The sequence below is a fragment of the Malus domestica genome, chromosome 12 (genome assembly GCF_042453785.1).
Source record: "Malus domestica chromosome 12, GDT2T_hap1".
NCBI lineage: Eukaryota > Viridiplantae > Streptophyta > Magnoliopsida > Rosales > Rosaceae > Malus > Malus domestica.
The window spans coordinates 26,556,693-26,575,989 of record NC_091672.1 but is presented as its reverse complement, the minus strand read 5'-3'; the positions used below and the strand labels follow the sequence as shown (position 1 = coordinate 26,575,989).

At 40.4% G+C, this 19,297-nt stretch overlaps 3 protein-coding genes across 3 annotated transcripts; 1 reads left to right on the top strand and 2 right to left on the bottom strand.

Annotated features, from left to right (window-relative positions):
- Positions 1–487: 487 nt before the first annotated feature.
- LOC103451258 (large ribosomal subunit protein bL17c) lies at positions 488–11,932 on the top strand. Its single transcript, XM_029089761.2, has 2 exons — positions 488–958; positions 11,405–11,932. Exons 1-2 carry the CDS (start codon positions 700–702, stop codon positions 11,812–11,814), a joined length of 669 nt encoding a protein of 222 aa, XP_028945594.1. The 5' UTR covers positions 488–699; the 3' UTR covers positions 11,815–11,932.
- A 534-nt stretch (positions 11,933–12,466) lies between these two features.
- LOC139189910 (F-box/kelch-repeat protein At3g06240-like) lies at positions 12,467–13,789 on the bottom strand. The gene has a single exon (XM_070809177.1). It carries the CDS (start codon positions 13,787–13,789, stop codon positions 12,467–12,469), a length of 1,323 nt encoding a protein of 440 aa, XP_070665278.1.
- Positions 13,790–15,686: 1,897 nt separating this feature from the next.
- LOC103451255 (putative F-box protein At3g21120) lies at positions 15,687–16,997 on the bottom strand. Its single transcript, XM_008390682.3, has one exon. The coding sequence runs from the start codon at positions 16,995–16,997 to the stop codon at positions 15,687–15,689; it is 1,311 nt and encodes a 436-aa protein (XP_008388904.3).
- Between the last annotated feature and the right edge of the window lie 2,300 nt (positions 16,998–19,297).

Below are 19,297 nucleotides of genomic sequence, written 5' to 3'. Positions count from 1 at the left end.
TTTCAAATCGTGTTTTTTCATAATGGTTTATATATTATTTTTACAAAAATTTAATAAAAAAGGTGTGTTTAATCATATATATGTATTGAATAAGTGAACGATTCCAGATCATTGCTTGTTCGATACAGATTGATAACTTCAAAGTCTCTAATTTAAGTAATTTCTTTTTTTAAAGAGGATATATGCTACCACATTATCGCTCCGCCTAAAGCCCAATCTCCCATTCCTTAAAATAGATAATATTGTTTGTTAAAAATAATAATAATAATAATATGTGATGCTTTTGTTGGAAAAAAAATTTATTCATAAGCTCTATTTTTAAAATTTCTTTTATCATAAACAAGTTAAACTTTTCTTTTATAAAATCAAGTGTTACACATTGAAAAAATATTTGGAAGTATTTCTATTTGGAAAGTGCTTTTCCAAAATGCGATTCTAAGAACTATAAACACTTTCAAATTTTTATGTTAAACATGGTAAGAAGAGTTTTAATTGTCAGATAACGCTTTTAGTACTCCAAAAGCAGTTCTAAAGACACACTTCCTTTGTCAATTATTGGGGCAAAAGTTGAAAAAGGCCCAAATTGAAAGACCGAATTTTGGGCCCTGAGGCCTACCCACTAACCCAGAAGGCGTTATCCAGATAAGGAGTGACAAAACAGGAGGAACAGAACCAGAGATTTTGTTGTATGGTTTTGCAATGGCGATGACAATGGCATTGGCGACGGCTACCGGAGTAGCAGAAACCAGCAGATGGAGCATGGCGTCTCTGAAGGCGGCGCTGCCATCCCCGCCGGAGAGGTTCACCGTTCCTACCGCTTCTTCTTCTTCTTCTTCTTCGGCAACGTGCGGGCATCGGAGCCTGCGCCTCAGCGTCGGACTCCGCAAACCCGAGCTCCAATTCGGGTCATTCTCGGGTCTCTCTCCCCTGAACCCGCTCCTCTCCCTCGGCCTCTCCGGTACCATTCTCTTCTCCGTCACATCCGTTTCCTTTTGTTGCTGAATTTTCTGTTTTTATCAACGGTGGCAACTGGGTTCGTATTCTCGAGTGCAATTATGTATCTTTTTGCATTATTTCAGCTCAATGTGGTATCTTTTTGCATTATCCTCTTCATTTTTGGTATATTTTGGATTATTTCATTTCGATTTCGTATATTTGTGCATGATTTTAGTTCAATTGAGTATTTTTGTGCATTATTTAGCTCAATTGTACTTTGAATGTTTTCAGTTTTCATTTCCTTCAGAAAACAGTTTAATTGCATCCGCGGCAACATTGTTTATACTTCCTCCAAAATAACTCTAGTTTTCAAAATTCATTTGTGTTGAGTTCCGATTTCGGAATGTAGTTCAAATTGTTTGGGGACTTTTACATTGGGAAATTATGTATCTTTGTTCATTGTTTCAGCTCGCTGTGGTATCTATGTGCATTAGTTCTGTTCAATGTGGTATCTTCGTGCATTAGTTCTGTTCAGTTTGGTATCTTTGTGCATTATTTCAGCTCAATTTCATATCTTTGTGCGTTATTTCAGTTCAGTCTTGTATTTGTGCTCAATTTGGTATTTTTGTATGTTTTCAGTTTTCCTTCTCGTCACGGTACTTCAATTGTTCTGTAGCTACACATTTTTTAATTTCTAAGGCCTCGGTTGACAGCCATTTACGTTTTTTGTGCTAGAGATAGAGGGAAAGTTTATGTGAAAAATGAGGAATTGAGAAGGATGAAGGGAGGTGGTGGGAGTGAGGAGGGAAAGCAATTTAAAATTTTGGTATTCAGTCTTCAATTTTTGTTCCATTCCATACACATTGTTCCTTTACCCTTCTTCACTCCTCCTTTCTCCACATATTGTTCCTCTATCTGTAGCACAAAAAATGAAAACAACAACAACAACAACAACAACAACAACAAAGCCTTTTCCCACTAAGTGGGGTCGGCTATATGAATCCTAGAACGCCATTGCGCTCGGTTTTGTGTCATGTCCTCCGTTAGATCCAAGTACTCTAAGTCTTTTCTTAGAGTCTCTTCCAAAGTTTTCCTAGGTCTTCCTCTACCCCTTCGGCCCTGAACCTCTGTCCCGTAGTCACATCTTCGAACCGGAGCGTCAGTCGGCCTTCTTTGCACATGTCCAAATCACCAGAGCCGATTTTCTCTCATCTTTCCTACAATTTCGGCTACTCCTACTTTACCTCGGATATCCTCATTCCCAATCTTATCCTTTCTCGTGTGCCCACACATCCCACGAAGCATCCTCATCTCCGCTACACCCATTTTGTGTACGTGTTGATGCTTCACCACCCAACATTCTCTGCCATACACCATCGCTGGCCTTATTGTCGTCCTATAAAATTTTCCCTTGAGCTTCAGTGGCCTACGACGGTCACACAACACGCCGGATGCACTATTTCCATCCAGCTCGTATTCTATGGTTGAGATCTCCATCTAATTCTCCGTTCTCTTGCAAGATAGATCCTAGGTAACGAAAACGGTCGCTTTTTGTGATCTTCGCTAGATTGCTCCGGTCATTAGTGTGGATAAGTATATAAATGGATAGAGATAGGAAAGCAAACACAAGATGTACGTGGTTCACCCAGATTGGCTACGTCCACGGAATAGAAGAGTTCTCATTAATTGTGAAGGGTTTACACAAGTACATAGGTTCAAGCTCTCCTTTAGTGAGTACGAGTGAATGATTTAGTACAAATGACATTAGGAAATATTGTGGGAGAATGATCTCGTAATCACGAAACTTCTAAGTATCGGAGTGTGGTGTCGTCTTGACTTGCCTTATCTGTCTCATAGGTAGATGTGGCATCTTCTCTGGAAGTACTCTTCCTCCATCCAGGGGTGGTATCTTTAACTGGTGGAGATGCACAAGGTAATGTATCAATTTCACTTGAAGCTTACTTGTAGTTTCAGGCTTGGTCAAGCGCGATACAAACCATGTAGTAGGAGTCCCCCAAGTCGCCGAGCTAGGGGGTCTGCTGAAAGAGGTGACAGACAAGGTAAGCAATCAGAGCTCCGACTGATTGTTCACCTTCTCCCCATCTTGCAGCAGCATGAAGGATAAAGAGAAGAAAAATGAGAAGAGATGATATGAGATACTTTTGCTTTTGAAGAAGTAACTTTCCACAGGCTTATTCTTGAACTGAGCTGGAGGGTTTTCTGGTTTCCTCCAGAGTATAAGGCCGACTGAAGAATTTGAGGGTCAAAACAAGTCCATCAAATCTAGAGTACGTTCCACCCTGCTGATATGGGATACTTTTGCTTTTGACAGAGTAATGGATGTATCGGCACGTGTGCTGTTACGCTTGTCTCCACATGCTTCCTTGTATCCTTCGCACTTGCCCTATCTGTTCCTCAAGCAGATGCGGAATCTTCCCTGGAAACATAAGATGTTGAAGATGAGTACTCGAGAGCAATGCCAGGTAAGTAATCAGGTAAGGGGTTCCAGGTAGTCAGTTCCTGGCTGGAAGCTTGATTCCAAGTGCTGACTGATTGCTCTCTTTCTCCTTGTCTTGCAGGTAAAAACAAGGCCAAAAGAAAAAACAGGGAAAAAGCATGATATGGGATACTCTTGCTTTTAACCCTGATGATATGAGATATTCTTGCTCTAGTATAGCTTGTTTGCAGAGGTATTATCAGGGGGAAAGAAAGCTGAATATTTCGAAAGGCTTTGTTGGGAGTGCCCTCTCAGATATGATGAAGGGTTGAGCATTTTTGCAGGTCTGCCTGTCCGTTGGGGATGGAGGTCGACATATATAGGAGTCTCCCTAACAACAAGTAGTAATGCTATTCCTTTACCCTGCTTGGTCATAGCACGGTAGTGGGAGCTGCCAGTTTCACATGTTTTAACTCTGTCAGAGCACTTTGAAAAAGTGGTCTGTGGTATCTGGCTCTCGAGATTCGGAGAACAATGCCTCTTCGATTTTTGAGAAAGCAATCATGCTGGGGGTCTGACTCTCGAGATTCGGAGAGCAGTGTCTCTTCGATTTTTGAGGAAGTAATCATGTTGGGAGTCTGGCTCTCGAGATTCGGAGGGCGGTGCCTCTTCGATTTTGGAGCAAGCAATCTTGTTGGGAGTGTTGTCTCGAATGTGAGTAAAGGTTGGACATGTTTGCTAGTCTACCTTGCCACGAAGCACAAAGGTTGACACACAGGGACTTTCCAATTATCCAGCAATGGTACTGTTCCTTTACCCTCTCTTCGATTTTGAGAAAGTAGTCATGTTGGGAGTCTGGCTCTCGAGATTCGGAGGACGGTGCCTCTTCGATTTTGGAGCAAGCAATCTTGTTGGGACTGTTTTCTCGAATGTGAGTAAAGGTTGGGCATGTTTGCTAGTCTACCTTGCCACGAAACACAGAGGTTGACACACAGGGACTTTCCAATTATCCAGCAGTGGTACTGTTCCTTTACCCTTGTGGGTAATAATATGGTAGCTAGACCTTCAAAATTTATGTGTCTAAACTTTGTTAGTGCTGTTTCTTTGCTATTCTTTTACCTTTTTTGGTCAGAGCGATGTAGTGGGAGCTGCAAGCTTCACGTGCTCAACTTTGGCAGAGAACTTTGGCAAAGTGATCTGTGGTACCCATGAGTTATTGTTGCGTGTGGGAAGTGGGTGATTGAACAGTAAGATTCATGTGCTTTCTACTTCACCAGAAGTCTTCGACAGAATGCCCATAATTTCTGCAAAGCTGAGTGTGCGTGTGACAGGTGCTGACAAGGCTAGAAAAGTAGGTGCCTCTTCGATTTCTGAGATCGGCCCTCGTGGTCTCTGAGCAGCCCAGCTTTTGAGAAAGCGAGCGTCTCTTCGATTGATTCGGAGAACGGTGCCTCACCGATTTTTGAGAAAGCAATCATGCTGGGGGTCTGGCTCTCGAGATTCGGGGAGCAGTGTCTCTTCGATTTTTGAGAAAGTAATCATGTTGGGAGAGTGGCTCTCGAGATTCGGAGGGCGGTGCCTCTTCGATTTTGGAGCAAGCAATCTTGTTGGGAGTGTTTTCTCGAATGTGAGTAAAGGTTGGGCATGTTTGCTAGTCTACCTTGCCACGAAGCACAGAGGTTGACACGCAGAGACTTTCCAATTATCCAGCAATGGTACTGTTCCTTTACCCTCTCTTCGATTTTTAAGAAAGTAGTCATGTTGGGAGTCTGGCTCTTTAGATTGAGAGGACGGTGCCTCTTCGATTTTGGAGCAAGCAATCTTATTGGGAGTGTTTTCTCGAATGTGAGTAAAGGTTGGGCATGTTTGCTAGTCTACCTTGCCACGAAGCACAGAGGTTGACATACATGGACTTTCCAATTATCCAGCAGTGGTACTGTTCCTTTACCCTTGTGGGTAATAATATGGTAGCTAGACCTTCAAAATTTATGGGTCTAAACTTTGTTAGTGCTGTTTCTTTGCTATTCTTTTACCCTTCTTGGTCAGAGCGATGTAGTGGGAGCTGCAAGCTTCACGTGCTCAACTTTGGCAGAGAACTTTGGCAAAGTTATCTGTGGTACCCATGAGCTATTGTTGCGTGTGGGAAGTGGGTGATTGAACAGTAAGATTCATGTGTTTTCTACTTCCCCAGAAGTCTTTGACAGAATGCCCATAATTTCCGCAAAGCTGAGTGTGCGTGTGACAGGTGCTGACAAGGCTGGAAAAGTAGGTGCCTCTTCGATTTCTGAGATCGGCCCTCGTGGTCTCTAGGGAGCCCAGCTTTTGAGAAAGCGAGCGCCTCTTCGATTTCTGAGATCGGCCTTCGTGGTCTTTGAGCAGCCCAACTTTTGAGAAAGCAAACGGCTCTTCGATTTCTGAGATCAACCCTCGTGATCTCTAAGCAGCCCAACTTTTGAGAAAGCAAACGCCTCTTCGATTTCTGAGCAGGCGTCTCTTTGATTTCTGAAGCTCCGTCGAGTGCATATTTTTATAGGGGCTGGCATTAAGTTCCAAAGCACACTTGAATCTCCACCAGTAGAAGCTTCATTCTTGCACTTCTAAGATCTTGATTTGTCCGACCTCTTCTCTCTTCAACACCTTTGAAAATGTCTGGCCCCTCCGACCGTCGTTTTGACTTGAACCTTGTTGAAGAGGCAGCCCCGCCTTCTCCAGACAACATATGGCGCCCATCCTTCGTCTCCCCAACTGGTCCTCTTACCGTTGGGGATTCCGTGATGAAGAATGATATGACCGCTGCGGTGGTGGCCAGGAACCTTCTCACTCCCAAAGATAACAGACTACTTTCCAAACGGTCTGATGAGTTAGCTGTTAAGGATTCGCTGGCTCTCAGTGTTCAGTGTGCAGGTTCTGTGTCTAATATGGCCCAACGCCTATTTGCTCGAACCCGCCAAGTTGAATCATTGGCGGCTGAAGTGATGAGTCTCAAACAGGAGATTAGAGGGCTCAAGCATGAGAATAAACAGTTGCACCGGCTCGCACATGACTATGCTACAAACATGAAGAGGAAGCTTGACCAGATGAAGGAAACTGATGGTCAGGTTTTACTTGATCATCAGAGATTTGTGGGTTTGTTCCAAAGGCATTTATTGCCTTCGTCTTCTGGGGCTGTACCGCGTAATGAAGCTCCAAATGATCAACCTCTGATGCCTCCTCCTTCTAGGGTTCTGTCCAGTACTGAGGCTCCAAATGATCCCCCTCCGGTGCCTTCTCTTTCTGGGGCTCTACCGACTGCTGAGACTTCTCCTAAGCAACCTTTGTGAAGGCTCCCTCTTGTGTGTTTATTTTGACTCATGTATATGTACATATTTGTAGCTTATCGGGGATATCAATAAATAAGCTTTCCTTCATTTCAACGTATTGTGTTAAATACACCAAAGCCTTCTTCGCTAAGTTCTTTGAATTTTCTTTTGTTGAAGCTTGTATGTTGAAGCTTTCTGAGTGGAGCATGTAGGTTGGGGTAGTGTTCCCTTAATTTCCCGAGTGAGGAAAACTTCTTGGTTGGAGACTTGGAAAATCCAAGTCACTGAGTGGGATCGGCTATATGAATCTTAGAACGCCATTGTGCTCGATCCTGTGTCATGTCCTTCGTTAGATCCAAGTACTCTAAGTCTTTTCTTAGAGTCTCTTCCAAAGTTTTCCTAGGTCTTCCTCTACCCCTTCGGCCCTGAACCTCTGTCCCATAGTCGCATCTTCTAATCGGAGCGTCAGTAGGCCTTCTTTGCACATGTCCAAACCACCGTAACCGATTTTCTCTCATCTTTCCTTCAATTTCGGCTACTCCTACTTTACCCCGGATATCCTCATTCCTAATCTTATCCTTTCTCGTGTGCCCACACATCCAACGAAGCATCCTCATCTCCGCTACACCCATTTTGTGTACGTGTTGATGTTTCACCGCCCAACATTCTGTGCCATACAGCATCGCCGGCCTTATTGCCGTCCTATAAAATTTTCCCTTGAGCTTCAGTGGCATACGGCGGTCACACAACACGCCGGATGCACTCTTCCACTTCATCCATCCAGCTTGTATTCTATGGTTGAGATCTCCATCTAATTCTCCGTTCTTTTGCAAGATAGATCCTAGGTAACGAAAACGGTCGCTCTTTGGTATTTCTTGATCTCCGATCCTCACCCCTAACTCGTTTTGGCCTCCATTTGCACTGAACTTGCACTCCATATATTCTGTCTTTGATCGGCTTAGGGGAAGACCTTTAGATTCCAACACTTCTCTCCAAAGGTTAAGCTTTGCATTTACCCCTTCCTGAGTTTCATCTATCAACACTATATCGTCTGCGAAAAGCATACACCAAGGAATATCATCTTGAATATGTCCTGTTAACTCATCCATTACCAACGCAAAAAGGTAAGGACTTAAGGATGAGCCTTGATGTAATCCTACAGTTATGGGAAAGCTTTCGGTTTGTCCTTCATGAGTTCTTACGGCAGTCTTTGCTCCTTCATACATATCCTTTATAGCTTGGATATATGCTACTCGTACTCCTTTCTTCTCTAAAATCCTCCAAAGAATGTCTCTTGGGACCCTATCATACGCTTTTTCCAAATCTATAAAGACCATGTGTAAATCCTTTTTCCCATCTCTATATCTTTCCATCAATCTTCGTAAGAGATAGATTGCCTCCATGGTTGAGCGCCCTGGCATGAACCCGAATTGGTTGTCCGAAACCCGTGTCTCTTGCCTCAATCTATGCTCAATGACTCTCTCCCAGAGCTTCATTGTATGACTCATTAGCTTAATACCCCTATAGTTCATGCAATTTTGTACGTCGCCCTTATTCTTGTAGATAGGCACCAAAGTGCTCGTTCGCCACTCATTTGGCATCTTCTTCGTTTTCAAAATCCTATTGAAAAGATCAGTGAGCCATGTTATACCTGTCTCTCCCAAAACTTTCCACACTTCGATTGGTATATCGTCTGGGCCTATTGCTTTTCTATGCTTCATCTTCTTCAAAGCTACAACCACTTCTTCCTTCCGGATTCGACGATAAAAGGAGTAGTTTCTACACTCTTCTGAGTTACTCAACTCCCCTAAAGAAGCACTCCTTTCATGTCCTTCATTGAAAAGATTATGAAAATAACCTCTCCATCTGTCTTTAACCGCGTTCTCTGTAGCAAGAACCTTTCCATCCTCATCCTTGATGCACCTCACTTGGTTTAGGTCCCTTGTCTTCTTTTCCCTTGCTCTAGCTAGTTTATAGATATCCAACTCTCCTTCTTTGGTATCTAGTCGTTTATACATATCGTCGTAAGCCGCTAACTTAGCTTCTCTGACAGCTTTCTTCGCCTCTTGCTTCGCTTTTCTATACCTTTCACCATTTTCATCGGTCCTCTCCTTGTATAAGGCTTTACAACATTCCTTCTTAGCCTTCACCTTTGTTTGTACCTCCTCATTCCACCACCAAGATTCCTTTTGGTGTGGGGCAAAGCCCTTGGACTCTCCTAATACCTCTTTTGCTACTTTTCGGATACAACTAGCCATGGAATCCCACATTTGGCTAGCTTCCCCCTCTCTATCCCACACACATTGGATGATTACCTTCTCTTTGAAAATGGCTTGTTTTTCTTCTTTTAGATTCCACCATCTAGTTCTTGGGCACTTCCAAGTCTTGTTCTTTTGTCTTACTCTTTTGATATGTACATCCATCACCAACAAGCGATGTTGATTAGCCACGCTCTCTCCTGGTATAACTTTGCAATCCTTACAAGTTATACGATCCCCTTTCCTCATTAGAAGAAAATCTATTTGTGTTTTTGACGACCCACTCTTGTAGGTGATCACATGTTCTTCTCTCTTCTTAAAGAAGGTGTTGGCTAAGAAGAGATCATATGCCATTGCAAAATCCAAGATAGCTTCCCCATCCTCGTTTCTCTCCCCAAAACCATGGCCACCATGAAAACCTCCATAGTTGCCTGTCTCCCTGCCCACGTGTCCATTTAAATCTCCTCCTATAAATAACTTCTCCGTCTGAGCAATTCCTTGCACCAAGTCTCCAAGATCTTCCCAAAATTTCTCCTTCGAACTCGTATCCAACCCTACTTGAGGTGCGTACGCACTAATCACATTGATAAGTTCTTGTCCTATTACAATCTTGATTGCCATGATTCTATCTCCTACCCTCTTGACATCTACAACATCTTGTACCAAGGTCTTGTCCACGATGATGCCAACACCGTTTCTCGTTCTATTTGTGCCCGAATACCAAAGTTTAAACCCTGAGTTTTCTAGATCCTTTGCCTTACTACCAACCCACTTAGTTTCTTGTAGGCACATAATATTTATCCTTCTCCTCACCATAACTTCCACTACTTCCATAGATTTTCCCGTTAAGGTTCCTATATTCCACGTTCCTAAACGCATTTTGCTCTCTTGAACTCTACCCTTCTGTCCTAGCTTCTTCACCCTCCCCCGTCTAATAGGATCAAAGTACTTCTTTTGTGTGTCCCGGGTAAAGTTGATAGGAGCATATGCTCCCAAACAACTTTGAGTGGAGTCGTTCGAAAAGAAGTTTCTATGGCCCCCTTGCTCATTTAACACTGCATCCGGGTGCCGATGGAGATACAGCGACCCTTGCTCACTTATCACTGTGCTCGGGCCACACAGCGCGCCACTTACGGGTGACGCCCTAGCTTTAGCGCGATTTTGTTCTGGATTCATTTTCATAAGGATTCGACGTGATCATGGAGTGCCGGCTGTCGACTACCTGACGCCCTCCCCCTCCTCCTTTATCCGGGCTTGGGACCGGCCATGTAAGACATAGGCGGAGTTAGCACAAAAAATGAAAAGTAGAAACAAAAATGAAATGGTTATTAGACGGGCCCTAAGTGACTTCTGGTGTTCATTTTCAACATTGTGTTCAGCTTCTATGACAACGATGTAGTTCGGGTGGTTTTGGGACTTCCGAAACGGGAAATCCATACTGCATTGCATTGTGGATTTTGTATCTTACTTTCATCCAGAGGTTATTTACTGTCACGTTTCTGTTTAGATATATTTAGATGGTTTTGGGACTTCCGAAACGGGAGATCCATAATGCATTACATTGTGGATTTTGTATCTTACTTTCATCCAGAGGTTATTTACTGTCACGTTTCTGTTTAGATATGTTTAGATGGTTTTGGGACTTCCGAAACGGGATATCCATACTGTATTGCATTGTAGATTTCGTTTATCTTACTTTCATCCATACATTTTTTACTGTCACATTTCTGTTTAGATATATTTAGATGGTTTTGGGACTTCCGAAACGGGAAATCCATACTGCATTACATTGTGGATTTTGTATCTTACTTTCATCCAGAGGTTATTTACTGTCACGTTTCTGTTTAGATATATTTAGATGGTTTTGGGACTTCCGAAACGGGAGATCCATAATGCATTACATTGTGGATTTTGTATCTTACTTTCATCCAGAGGTTATTTACTGTCACGTTTCTGTTTAGATATGTTTAGATGGTTTTGGGACTTCCGAAACGGGATATCCATACTGTATTGCATTGTAGATTTCGTTTATCTTACTTTCATCCAGACATTTTTTACTGTCACATTTCTGTTTAGATATATTTAGATGGTTTTGGGACTTCCGAAACGGGAAATCCATACTGCATTACATTGTGGATTTTGTATCTTACTTTCATCCAGAGGTTATTTAATGTCACGTTTCTGTCTAGATATGTTTAGATGGTTTTGGGACTTCTGAAGTGGGAAATCCATACTGCATTGCATTGCATTGTGGATTTTGTTTATCTTACTGTCACTCCAGAGATTATTTACTGTGAAGTTTCTGTTTGGATGGTTTTGGGACTTCTGAAACATGAAATCCACTTTGCATTGCGATGTGGATTTTGTTTGTCTTACTTTCATTAGATTGTAACTGTCACATTTCTGTATAGATATGTTTTCTGTCAGTTGGTGTCTATTGGCAGGACCCACAAATGCTTTTTTCTGTCTTGCAGAGTCCACGAGTTTTGAACACAACTTCACCATCATTGATAATGGTGGTCGTATTTCTGCCATGAGACATGGCAGGAAAGTTCCTAAGCTCAACAGGCCTCCTGACCAGAGGAAAGCACTTCTTCGAGGCCTCACAACTCAGCTCCTTAAACATGGACGCATCAAAACTACTCGAGCAAGGGCAAGTGCTATGAGGAAGTACGTGGACAAGATGATCACACTGGCCAAGGATGGATCTCTCCATAAGAGGAGACAAGCACTGGGATACATCTACGAGAAACAGATTGTCCATGCTTTGTTTGCAGAGGTACCTGACAGATATGGGGAGCGGAATGGTGGCTATACAAGAATCATCAGAACTCTGCCAAGGCGAGGGGACAATGCACCCATGGCATACATTGAACTTGTGTAGGTCTGTAATTCATTTCAATTTTGAACTTGTGTAGGTCCGAGCTTTTTTTACATCTTCCTGGAATTTTATGAAATATCTAACGGCATTAGTTCTTATGGAAGCATGCATTTCCAGCCTATGTTTAAGCTCATTCTCGCGTTTTGGCCTATAAATCTTTACATCTGTAGACTGCGGTTCATCAATAGGTCAGTTAATTCATATTTATAGGTCGTTGGCGCAATCTGATATGTTTTTCGTGTGTTTATTTTTCCTCATGCTGATTTCCTTTGATCTTACCTCTGCTGTGTTAGTGCTCTTACGTAAACCGTACCCCGTTATATGGACGTTGGGGTTGATTTTGTATGTGTATTAGCATTGCAATGTTTGTAAATTATCCCATCAATGTCCTATAAAGTTGTCAATTATCCATCTCGAGATCGTTTTTCCCTTCATGTATCACTCGGCACTTTGCAGTGTAGAGTACGCCGAAAGTTATAACTTTGGGTGCGTAAAACTCAAAGGGAACGTGAACATAACATGTAATAAAAAAGTGAGTTGTTATTGACATTCTTAAGTTTATAAAAAGCTAAAACGAAAATTTATTTAAGGAGTTCCGATGACATTTTCGGAGCCTTAGCCTCGTGCTACCTTCTCAAGAAAAAGGAAATTCTTCCTACTTCTGCTTCAAGAGTGTTTCCACAATCCGTTTGAAAGTTTTACCTTTCCAGTAATGTTCTTCAGGTTGGATAACATTTTTCTTGAAGGTCCATTTAACCTCGCCAGATTCCGAATAAATAGCGGACACGATGTGTTCTTGGTCAATCACATTGCCATAGTGTTCGAGGGCAATCAAGCTCAGAGTACAACTGTGAACACTAGCGTTACTGGCCACCACCGGGTCTCTCGGAAATAACATTGGATATGTCGCATGTTTTATGGAATGACATCTTACGTCGAAAAACAATGCACTGTCGTCAGAATCCAAGAAAAAAATGCCATGCTCCCACTGACCACAACCAGCAATCCACGAATAATCCCTGAGCGTATGACCATGAACCCGAAGATCTATGGCGTATTCAAGCGTCCACTCTTTTTTTTCATAATTTTTTAGCGCCCATATCTCAACATGCGTACCTGTGACGGCCATAAACGCCATACAGCCTCTCAGAATAAATAGATGCATATTCCACCTTGTTTGAATAGGATGGGGAGTGCAATAGAACTCCTCTTTCTTGAAGTCGAAAGAAGTTATACGGCTCTCTCTTTTAGTTAAGTAATTGTCGATCCGTTGAAGCAACCAATGCATGTCTCCGTTTACAGATAAATTTGTGGAGCTTAAATCGTAAGGAGGAACTGAGCGTATCTTCCGCCACGAGCTTGTGCCCAAGACAAGAACTTGGGCCACGATATTGTTCTGCATATCTGCAGAAACACGAATAATTTTATGGGTGCTGGTTAAATCATCAAATCCCATACTGTACACATCATAACCGAGTTCTACGGGAACTGGGACGTCACTCATCGGGAGTGGTAAAACTTGTCCCTTAAAAGGATCAAATAAGATGCAGAAGTTCCCAACTGTAAAGCAAAACAAGTTGCAGAAAACAAATTGTTGAACGATTGGAGCGTTGAAACTGTCGAATCCAATCTCTGAGACAATTGCATGTTTTCTCTCTTTCAAGGAGGAGTTGCCATCGTATTCGAATAATTGTACTGCCGCTAAAGAAGCCATGCCGATGTTATCAATAAGTATAAGTTGAGGTACTTCAGCAACAGCATTGGTAGCAGTAAGTAACCGCGTGTGAAGTGTAACGAAAGACTGGTCGTCAACTATGTTCTTCAACATCTTGGACAAACGTCGAATGTGATAAAGTGACTTTACAGGCAGTCTCGAAAGGATGTTGACGAGGATTTCAAAAGGTAGGTCAGTTAACAAGGTGTGCTTCCGGCGTCGTCTCAGTCTAAGCTTCTTCAACCAACCAATATTGGCTCTCATGATTTCCAACATCTCCAATCCTACTGAGTCAAATATCTTTGTGTTCTTCTTCGTTTACACACACACACACACACACATATATATAGGGATATTTTGGATTAGCTTTCTCCTTTTGCATGCTCATTGGCAAGGGAATTCGGATATAGGAAAGGTAAGAAAATCGGGATGGAATAGGGAAAATATAATTTCTGTCGCAGTTGAAAGAAGAGGAACAAAATCTGTTTTCGAAAAGGACAGAACAAAAAATCAAAACAGAATCAAGAAACCTTCCTTATATTATTTTCTTTATTTTCTTCGTGTTGAGCCGTTTTGGTTGATCTTTTGTACCCGAGACACATAGGGATTTCAAACTCGATATGCATGGAAAGTTTCGAATCCGAGATGTATGGGAGTTTTGAACCCAAAACGTACGGAGAAGTTTCGATACAAAGAAAGAAAAACAGTTGGAGTAAATTGTAGTAATGGTCCCTGAACTTTAATCAAATTGGAGCAATGGTCCCTCAACTAAAAATCCATTACCATTGGTCCCTCAACTTATCAAAATGTGTAGCTATAGTCATTTTCATCAATTTCTTCAAAATTTTGTCAAAATATGTTATGTTGGAATAACCATTTATATAAGTAGGATCCCTCGACTCATCAAAGTGTGTAATTATGGTCATTTTCATCAACTACGTAAAAAACTTTGTCAAAACGAGTTATGTTGGAAGGACCATTGCTACAATTGGATTAAAGTTAAGGGACCACTTTTCCAGTTGAATTAAAGTTGAGGGACCAAATGTAATGGATTTTTAGTTGAGGGACCATAGCTGCACATTTTGATAAGTTGAAGGACCAATGGTAGTTGAGGGACCATTGCTCCAATTTGATTAAAGTTCAGGGACCATAGCTACAATTTACTCAAACAGTTGTATTACGAAGTGCGTATTCACCTTGAAAAATTCTTTTAACCTTGCAGGAAAAAGTGGCTATCTACTTATCCGCACGTGGTAGGGATAATAAAATTAGCCTTTCCTCACAGTAATGTTAAGAAGACCAAATTTCTAAATCAAATTTTGTAAATAAAATAATGTGAACTTTGATTATTGAATTATTACTTAAGTGTTGATTACCATGCTTATTTTCTATTATGACACATAACTTTATTTGTAAATTTTGTTTAAAAATTCGGTTTCCCTGGCATTAACCTTCCTCATAGGCAAACATGAACGCACTTGGATACGGATGGGGTATCCAATACGATATTGTGTGTCGATACAGTAAAATTTTAAAAATTAGGTAAGGATACGTCAAATAAAATACTATATGTTATTTAAAATATATTTTATATGTTCATATTTCATCATATACGTTAAATCACAAAAGAGTAAAACATTAATGTTTATTTTTAACATCAATAAAATACAATTGTGTCTAGTCTTTTTTATTCTTGAGATTGGTCCTCGCCTCTTTCAGAGCCGGAATGATTATCCTTGCCCTATGGGGCTACATCCATTTGTAAATGTCCCGATCAGTCTACCAACCCCAGAAGAACAACGGAATTTAAAAACGTCAACAACCCAAATTCTTCGATCAAATTTAAGGAGTATCTTGGTCTTATAAGTATCTGATTGTCAACAACACAAAAAAGTCGACGATACTCCAAATAGAGTATCCAAAGGGTATTGCACAGTGTAAGTACGTATCCACATATACTCACCTCTGTCCAAATTTGAAGTATCGGTGCAACATAATCTATATATTTCTATTATTTGAAGCAAATTCAAAGAAAAACAGTAAAAATATATAGCAACATAACATCTAACAAAATTGGGAGCTTAATTATTGGAGCTCCAAATTTATTTAAAAAATTCTTCCTACTCTTTCTTCTACTTCAAGAATGTTCTTGTTGATAAATTTACGCTTCCGGTAATGTTCTTCTGATTGAATAGCATTTTTTTTTAAGTCCATTTGAACTCGCCGGATTCCAAATATTATTAACACCGAACAACATTTGTTCTTGGTCAATCACATTGCCATAGTGTTTGAGGGAAATCAGACCCGGAGTACAACTGTGAATACTAGGCACAATATTCACCACTGGGCTTCTAGGACGAGGACATAACATTGGATAGGTCACATCTTTGATGGAATCACATCTTACATCGAAAAACAATGCATTTCGGCGAGAATCTAAGAAAAAAATGCCATGCTCCCACTGACCACAACCAGCAATCCTCGAATAATCCTCCAATGTACGACCATGAACCCGAAGATCTATGGCATATTCACGCGTCCACTCTTTTCTTTCATAGTTTTTCAGCATCCATATCTCAACCTCCGTACCTGTGATGGCCATAAATGCCATACATCCTCTCAGAATAAATAGGTGCATATTCCGCGTTGATTGAATAGGATGTGGAGTGCAATAGAACTCCTCTTTCTTGAAGTCGAAAGAAATTATATGACTTTCCGTTTTATTTGAGAATTCGTCGACCAGATGAATCAACCAATGCATGTCTCCATTTGCAGATAATAATCTTGTTGATGTACTTAAAAGATAAGGAGGAACTGAGCGTATCTTCCGCCAAGAGCTTGTGCCCAAGACAATAACTTGGGCCTCCATATTGTTTTGGGTATTTACATAAACACGAATAATTTTATGGGTGCTGGTTAAATGATCAAATCCCATACCATACACACCATAGCGTTCTTTGGGATCTTGGACGTCAATCATTGGTAGCGGCAGAACTTCTACCTTAAAAGGATCAAATAAGACAGCGTACGGGCTTTCATACTTTGATAAGTTCTCAACGGTGAAGAAAAACAAGTTGCAGAAAACAAATCGTCGATTGCTCCAAGGATTGACTGTGAGTCCAATCTCTGAGACAACTGCATGTTTGCTCTTTTCCAAAGAGGAGTTGCCATCGTATTCGAATAATTGTACAGCCGCAAAAGAAGTCACGCCGATGTTAGTAATAAGTATAAGTTGAGGTACTTCAGCAACAGCATTGGTAGCAGTAACTAACCATGTGTGAAGTGTAAGGAAAGACTGGTCGTCAACTATGTTCTTCAAGATCTTAGATGAACGTCGAATGCGATAAAGTGACTTTACAGGTAGTCTCGTAAGGATATTGACGAGGATGTCTAAAGGTAAGTCAGTTAAGTTGGTGTGTTTCCCGCGTCGTCTCAGTCTAAACTTCTTCAACCAAGCAATATTGGCTCTCATGATTTGCAACATCTCCAGTCCTACAGAGTCGAATATATTTGTGTTTCTCCTCACTTACACACACACACGTATATGTATAGGGATATTTTGGATTAGCCTTCTCCTTTTGCATGCTAATTGGCACTGGAATTGAGTAACAGGAAAGATATAGTTGAACGAAGAGAAACAAAATCTGTTTTCTAAAAGGAAGGAAAAGATTTGACCAACAAAAAAAGGAAAGAAAAGAATCTAAATAAAATAGTTAAGTTCTTTATTTTCTTTGTGTTGATCTCTTTTGTTCCTCTTTCTTTTTCTTTTTTTCTTTTTTTTTTTTTTTTTTTTGCTTCGGCCTGGCTAAAAACATAAGGGAAGTGATTCCGCATAATCATTTTTTCTCCTTACACATTCTGTTCATTTCTGATCTTCAAATTGAAAAATCAAAGAATGATCAATGCAAATAAATAAATAGAAATGTGCATGAGCAGAATTAAGTGCTACGAAGTTTACCAACTATCCATAGTTTAGAAAAACAATATAATGTCTTTTAAATTCGAGAGTTGTTATTAGTATTCTGTCATCCACTTTGACTTTCGTTCTTTACTTTTTACGTTAGAGAAGAGCGTAAGATGACAATTGGATCATTAACCAAGTCAAATCCATTTCATGATTCATGCAATGATCTTAAATCTGGTGTCTGGCTCAATATATGTCTTAATGTGATTGGCATGCATTTAATCATCGTTTTCTAAATTTGTTTGTTTGGAACTGGGAACTAGTTAGCCACTGTTGGTGATACAATTCCCTCTGCGAGTGTTGTGAACATTTGTCAGTTTCAAAGTGTCTTTCGATACCTTAAGGAAGGCATCAGGCTCATTAAATAGATGATTATGATTTTAGGAGTGCCACTGTTGACTAATACCAATAAAAATGTTGAGTTACATTGCTATTTGAATGAAAAGTTGCACCACAAGTAAAACTAAGCTTCTAATCAATGGAATGTGTCATGGGTGGGTTATAATCCATGTTAGATCCTTTTCTATGGATTGTTTGTAAAAGCAACTTAAATATTTTTTTTATGTATGCCAAATAATAACCCCAAACTGACCAACTCTTGGATTGACTCAGTTTGTAGTTTTTATGCAAGTTTGATCACAAAAATGCATTAAAAGTTGTATGAAAGTGAAACAACATAATGGAAATGATGTTAAATACTCAGTAAATATCCAACTACAGAATAATAACTTGAAAGAAATATAAATTATAAGGGATCGGGCAAACTTCCTTTGCAGTTGAGCACGTTGTTGATAGCTAAATACAAACTGCAGAAGTGCTTTAAATGAACTTTTCTTAATGTAGCAGAGCTAAAACATAAATACAAGTACAAAGATGCTTAATTAAAAGGATAAATACAAGTACAAAGATGCTTAATTAGAAGGGGATTGGAAAGAAAGTAGGCTGCAAAGCTTTAAAAGTTTTTTTAGTTGTAAGAGTTGAGTGTAACTTTTCTTATGTCTTACTGTTGCCTTGTATAAAACTAACATTCCTTCTAGTTTAAGCCTCTCCATCTCAAATAATTATCTCTTCTCCCACTTGTTGTTGTCATATTAGACAAGGGATAAGAATTTGGACAAGGATTGTCTGCCCTCCCACTTCCCGTGGCCCTCCGGTGCCTTCTTATTTGTATGGTCACGGTTAAACCACTTCAACATTTTATATTACTATTCATTTTTGTCTTATTATCTCTATAAAAAAATAATATAAAATATTAATGTGGCTTAACAATGACCACACAAAACAGGAGAGCACGAAAAATGGAAGGGCAGACAATCCTTGTCCTAAGAATTTACATCTCAACTTGAGCTTTTTACTTCAATAAAACTACCAAAATGCCATGACAGAGTACTTTTTCTCTGTAAAAACCAACTAGGTTAACTAAATTATAGAGCGTGATTACCGCTCGCAATGGAACCAGGATCCTCTTCAGAGCAGTTCCTAGGGATCCTAGGGATCCCGCAATCTTGTCTGTTCATTTTATATCGTGCGGTCAGTTTTCGTTAGGTACTATTCATATTTGAATTTTAAAATTTAAAATTTAAATAATTTCTGACCGCACGATATACGATGAACGGACATGATTGCGGGATCCTTAGAATCCCTAGGATTCCTAGGATCCCTAGAGAACTGCTCAGGATCCTAGTTCCTCGCAATGCAACGTGGAAAGCACTTTTGAAACCTCTTAGACCTGTTCACTGTGCATTTCTATTAAAAATAAATACCCACATAGAATTTGAGCGAAATAAAGGCAGTTGGGCTTTTTGGAC

Excerpts from the sequence above, each read along its gene's own strand:
- LOC103451258 (XM_029089761.2), top strand. The coding sequence starts at position 700 with ATGGCGATGACAATGGCATTGGCGACGGCTACCGGAGTAGCAGAAACC. Across the intron at positions 959-11,404 it reads CCTCTCCCTCGGCCTCTCCG|AGTCCACGAGTTTTGAACAC; the intron begins GTACCATTCTCT and ends TCTGTCTTGCAG.
- LOC139189910 (XM_070809177.1), bottom strand. The coding sequence starts at position 13,789 with ATGAGAGCCAATATTGGTTGGTTGAAGAAGCTTAGACTGAGACGACGC.
- LOC103451255 (XM_008390682.3), bottom strand. The coding sequence starts at position 16,997 with ATGAGAGCCAATATTGCTTGGTTGAAGAAGTTTAGACTGAGACGACGC.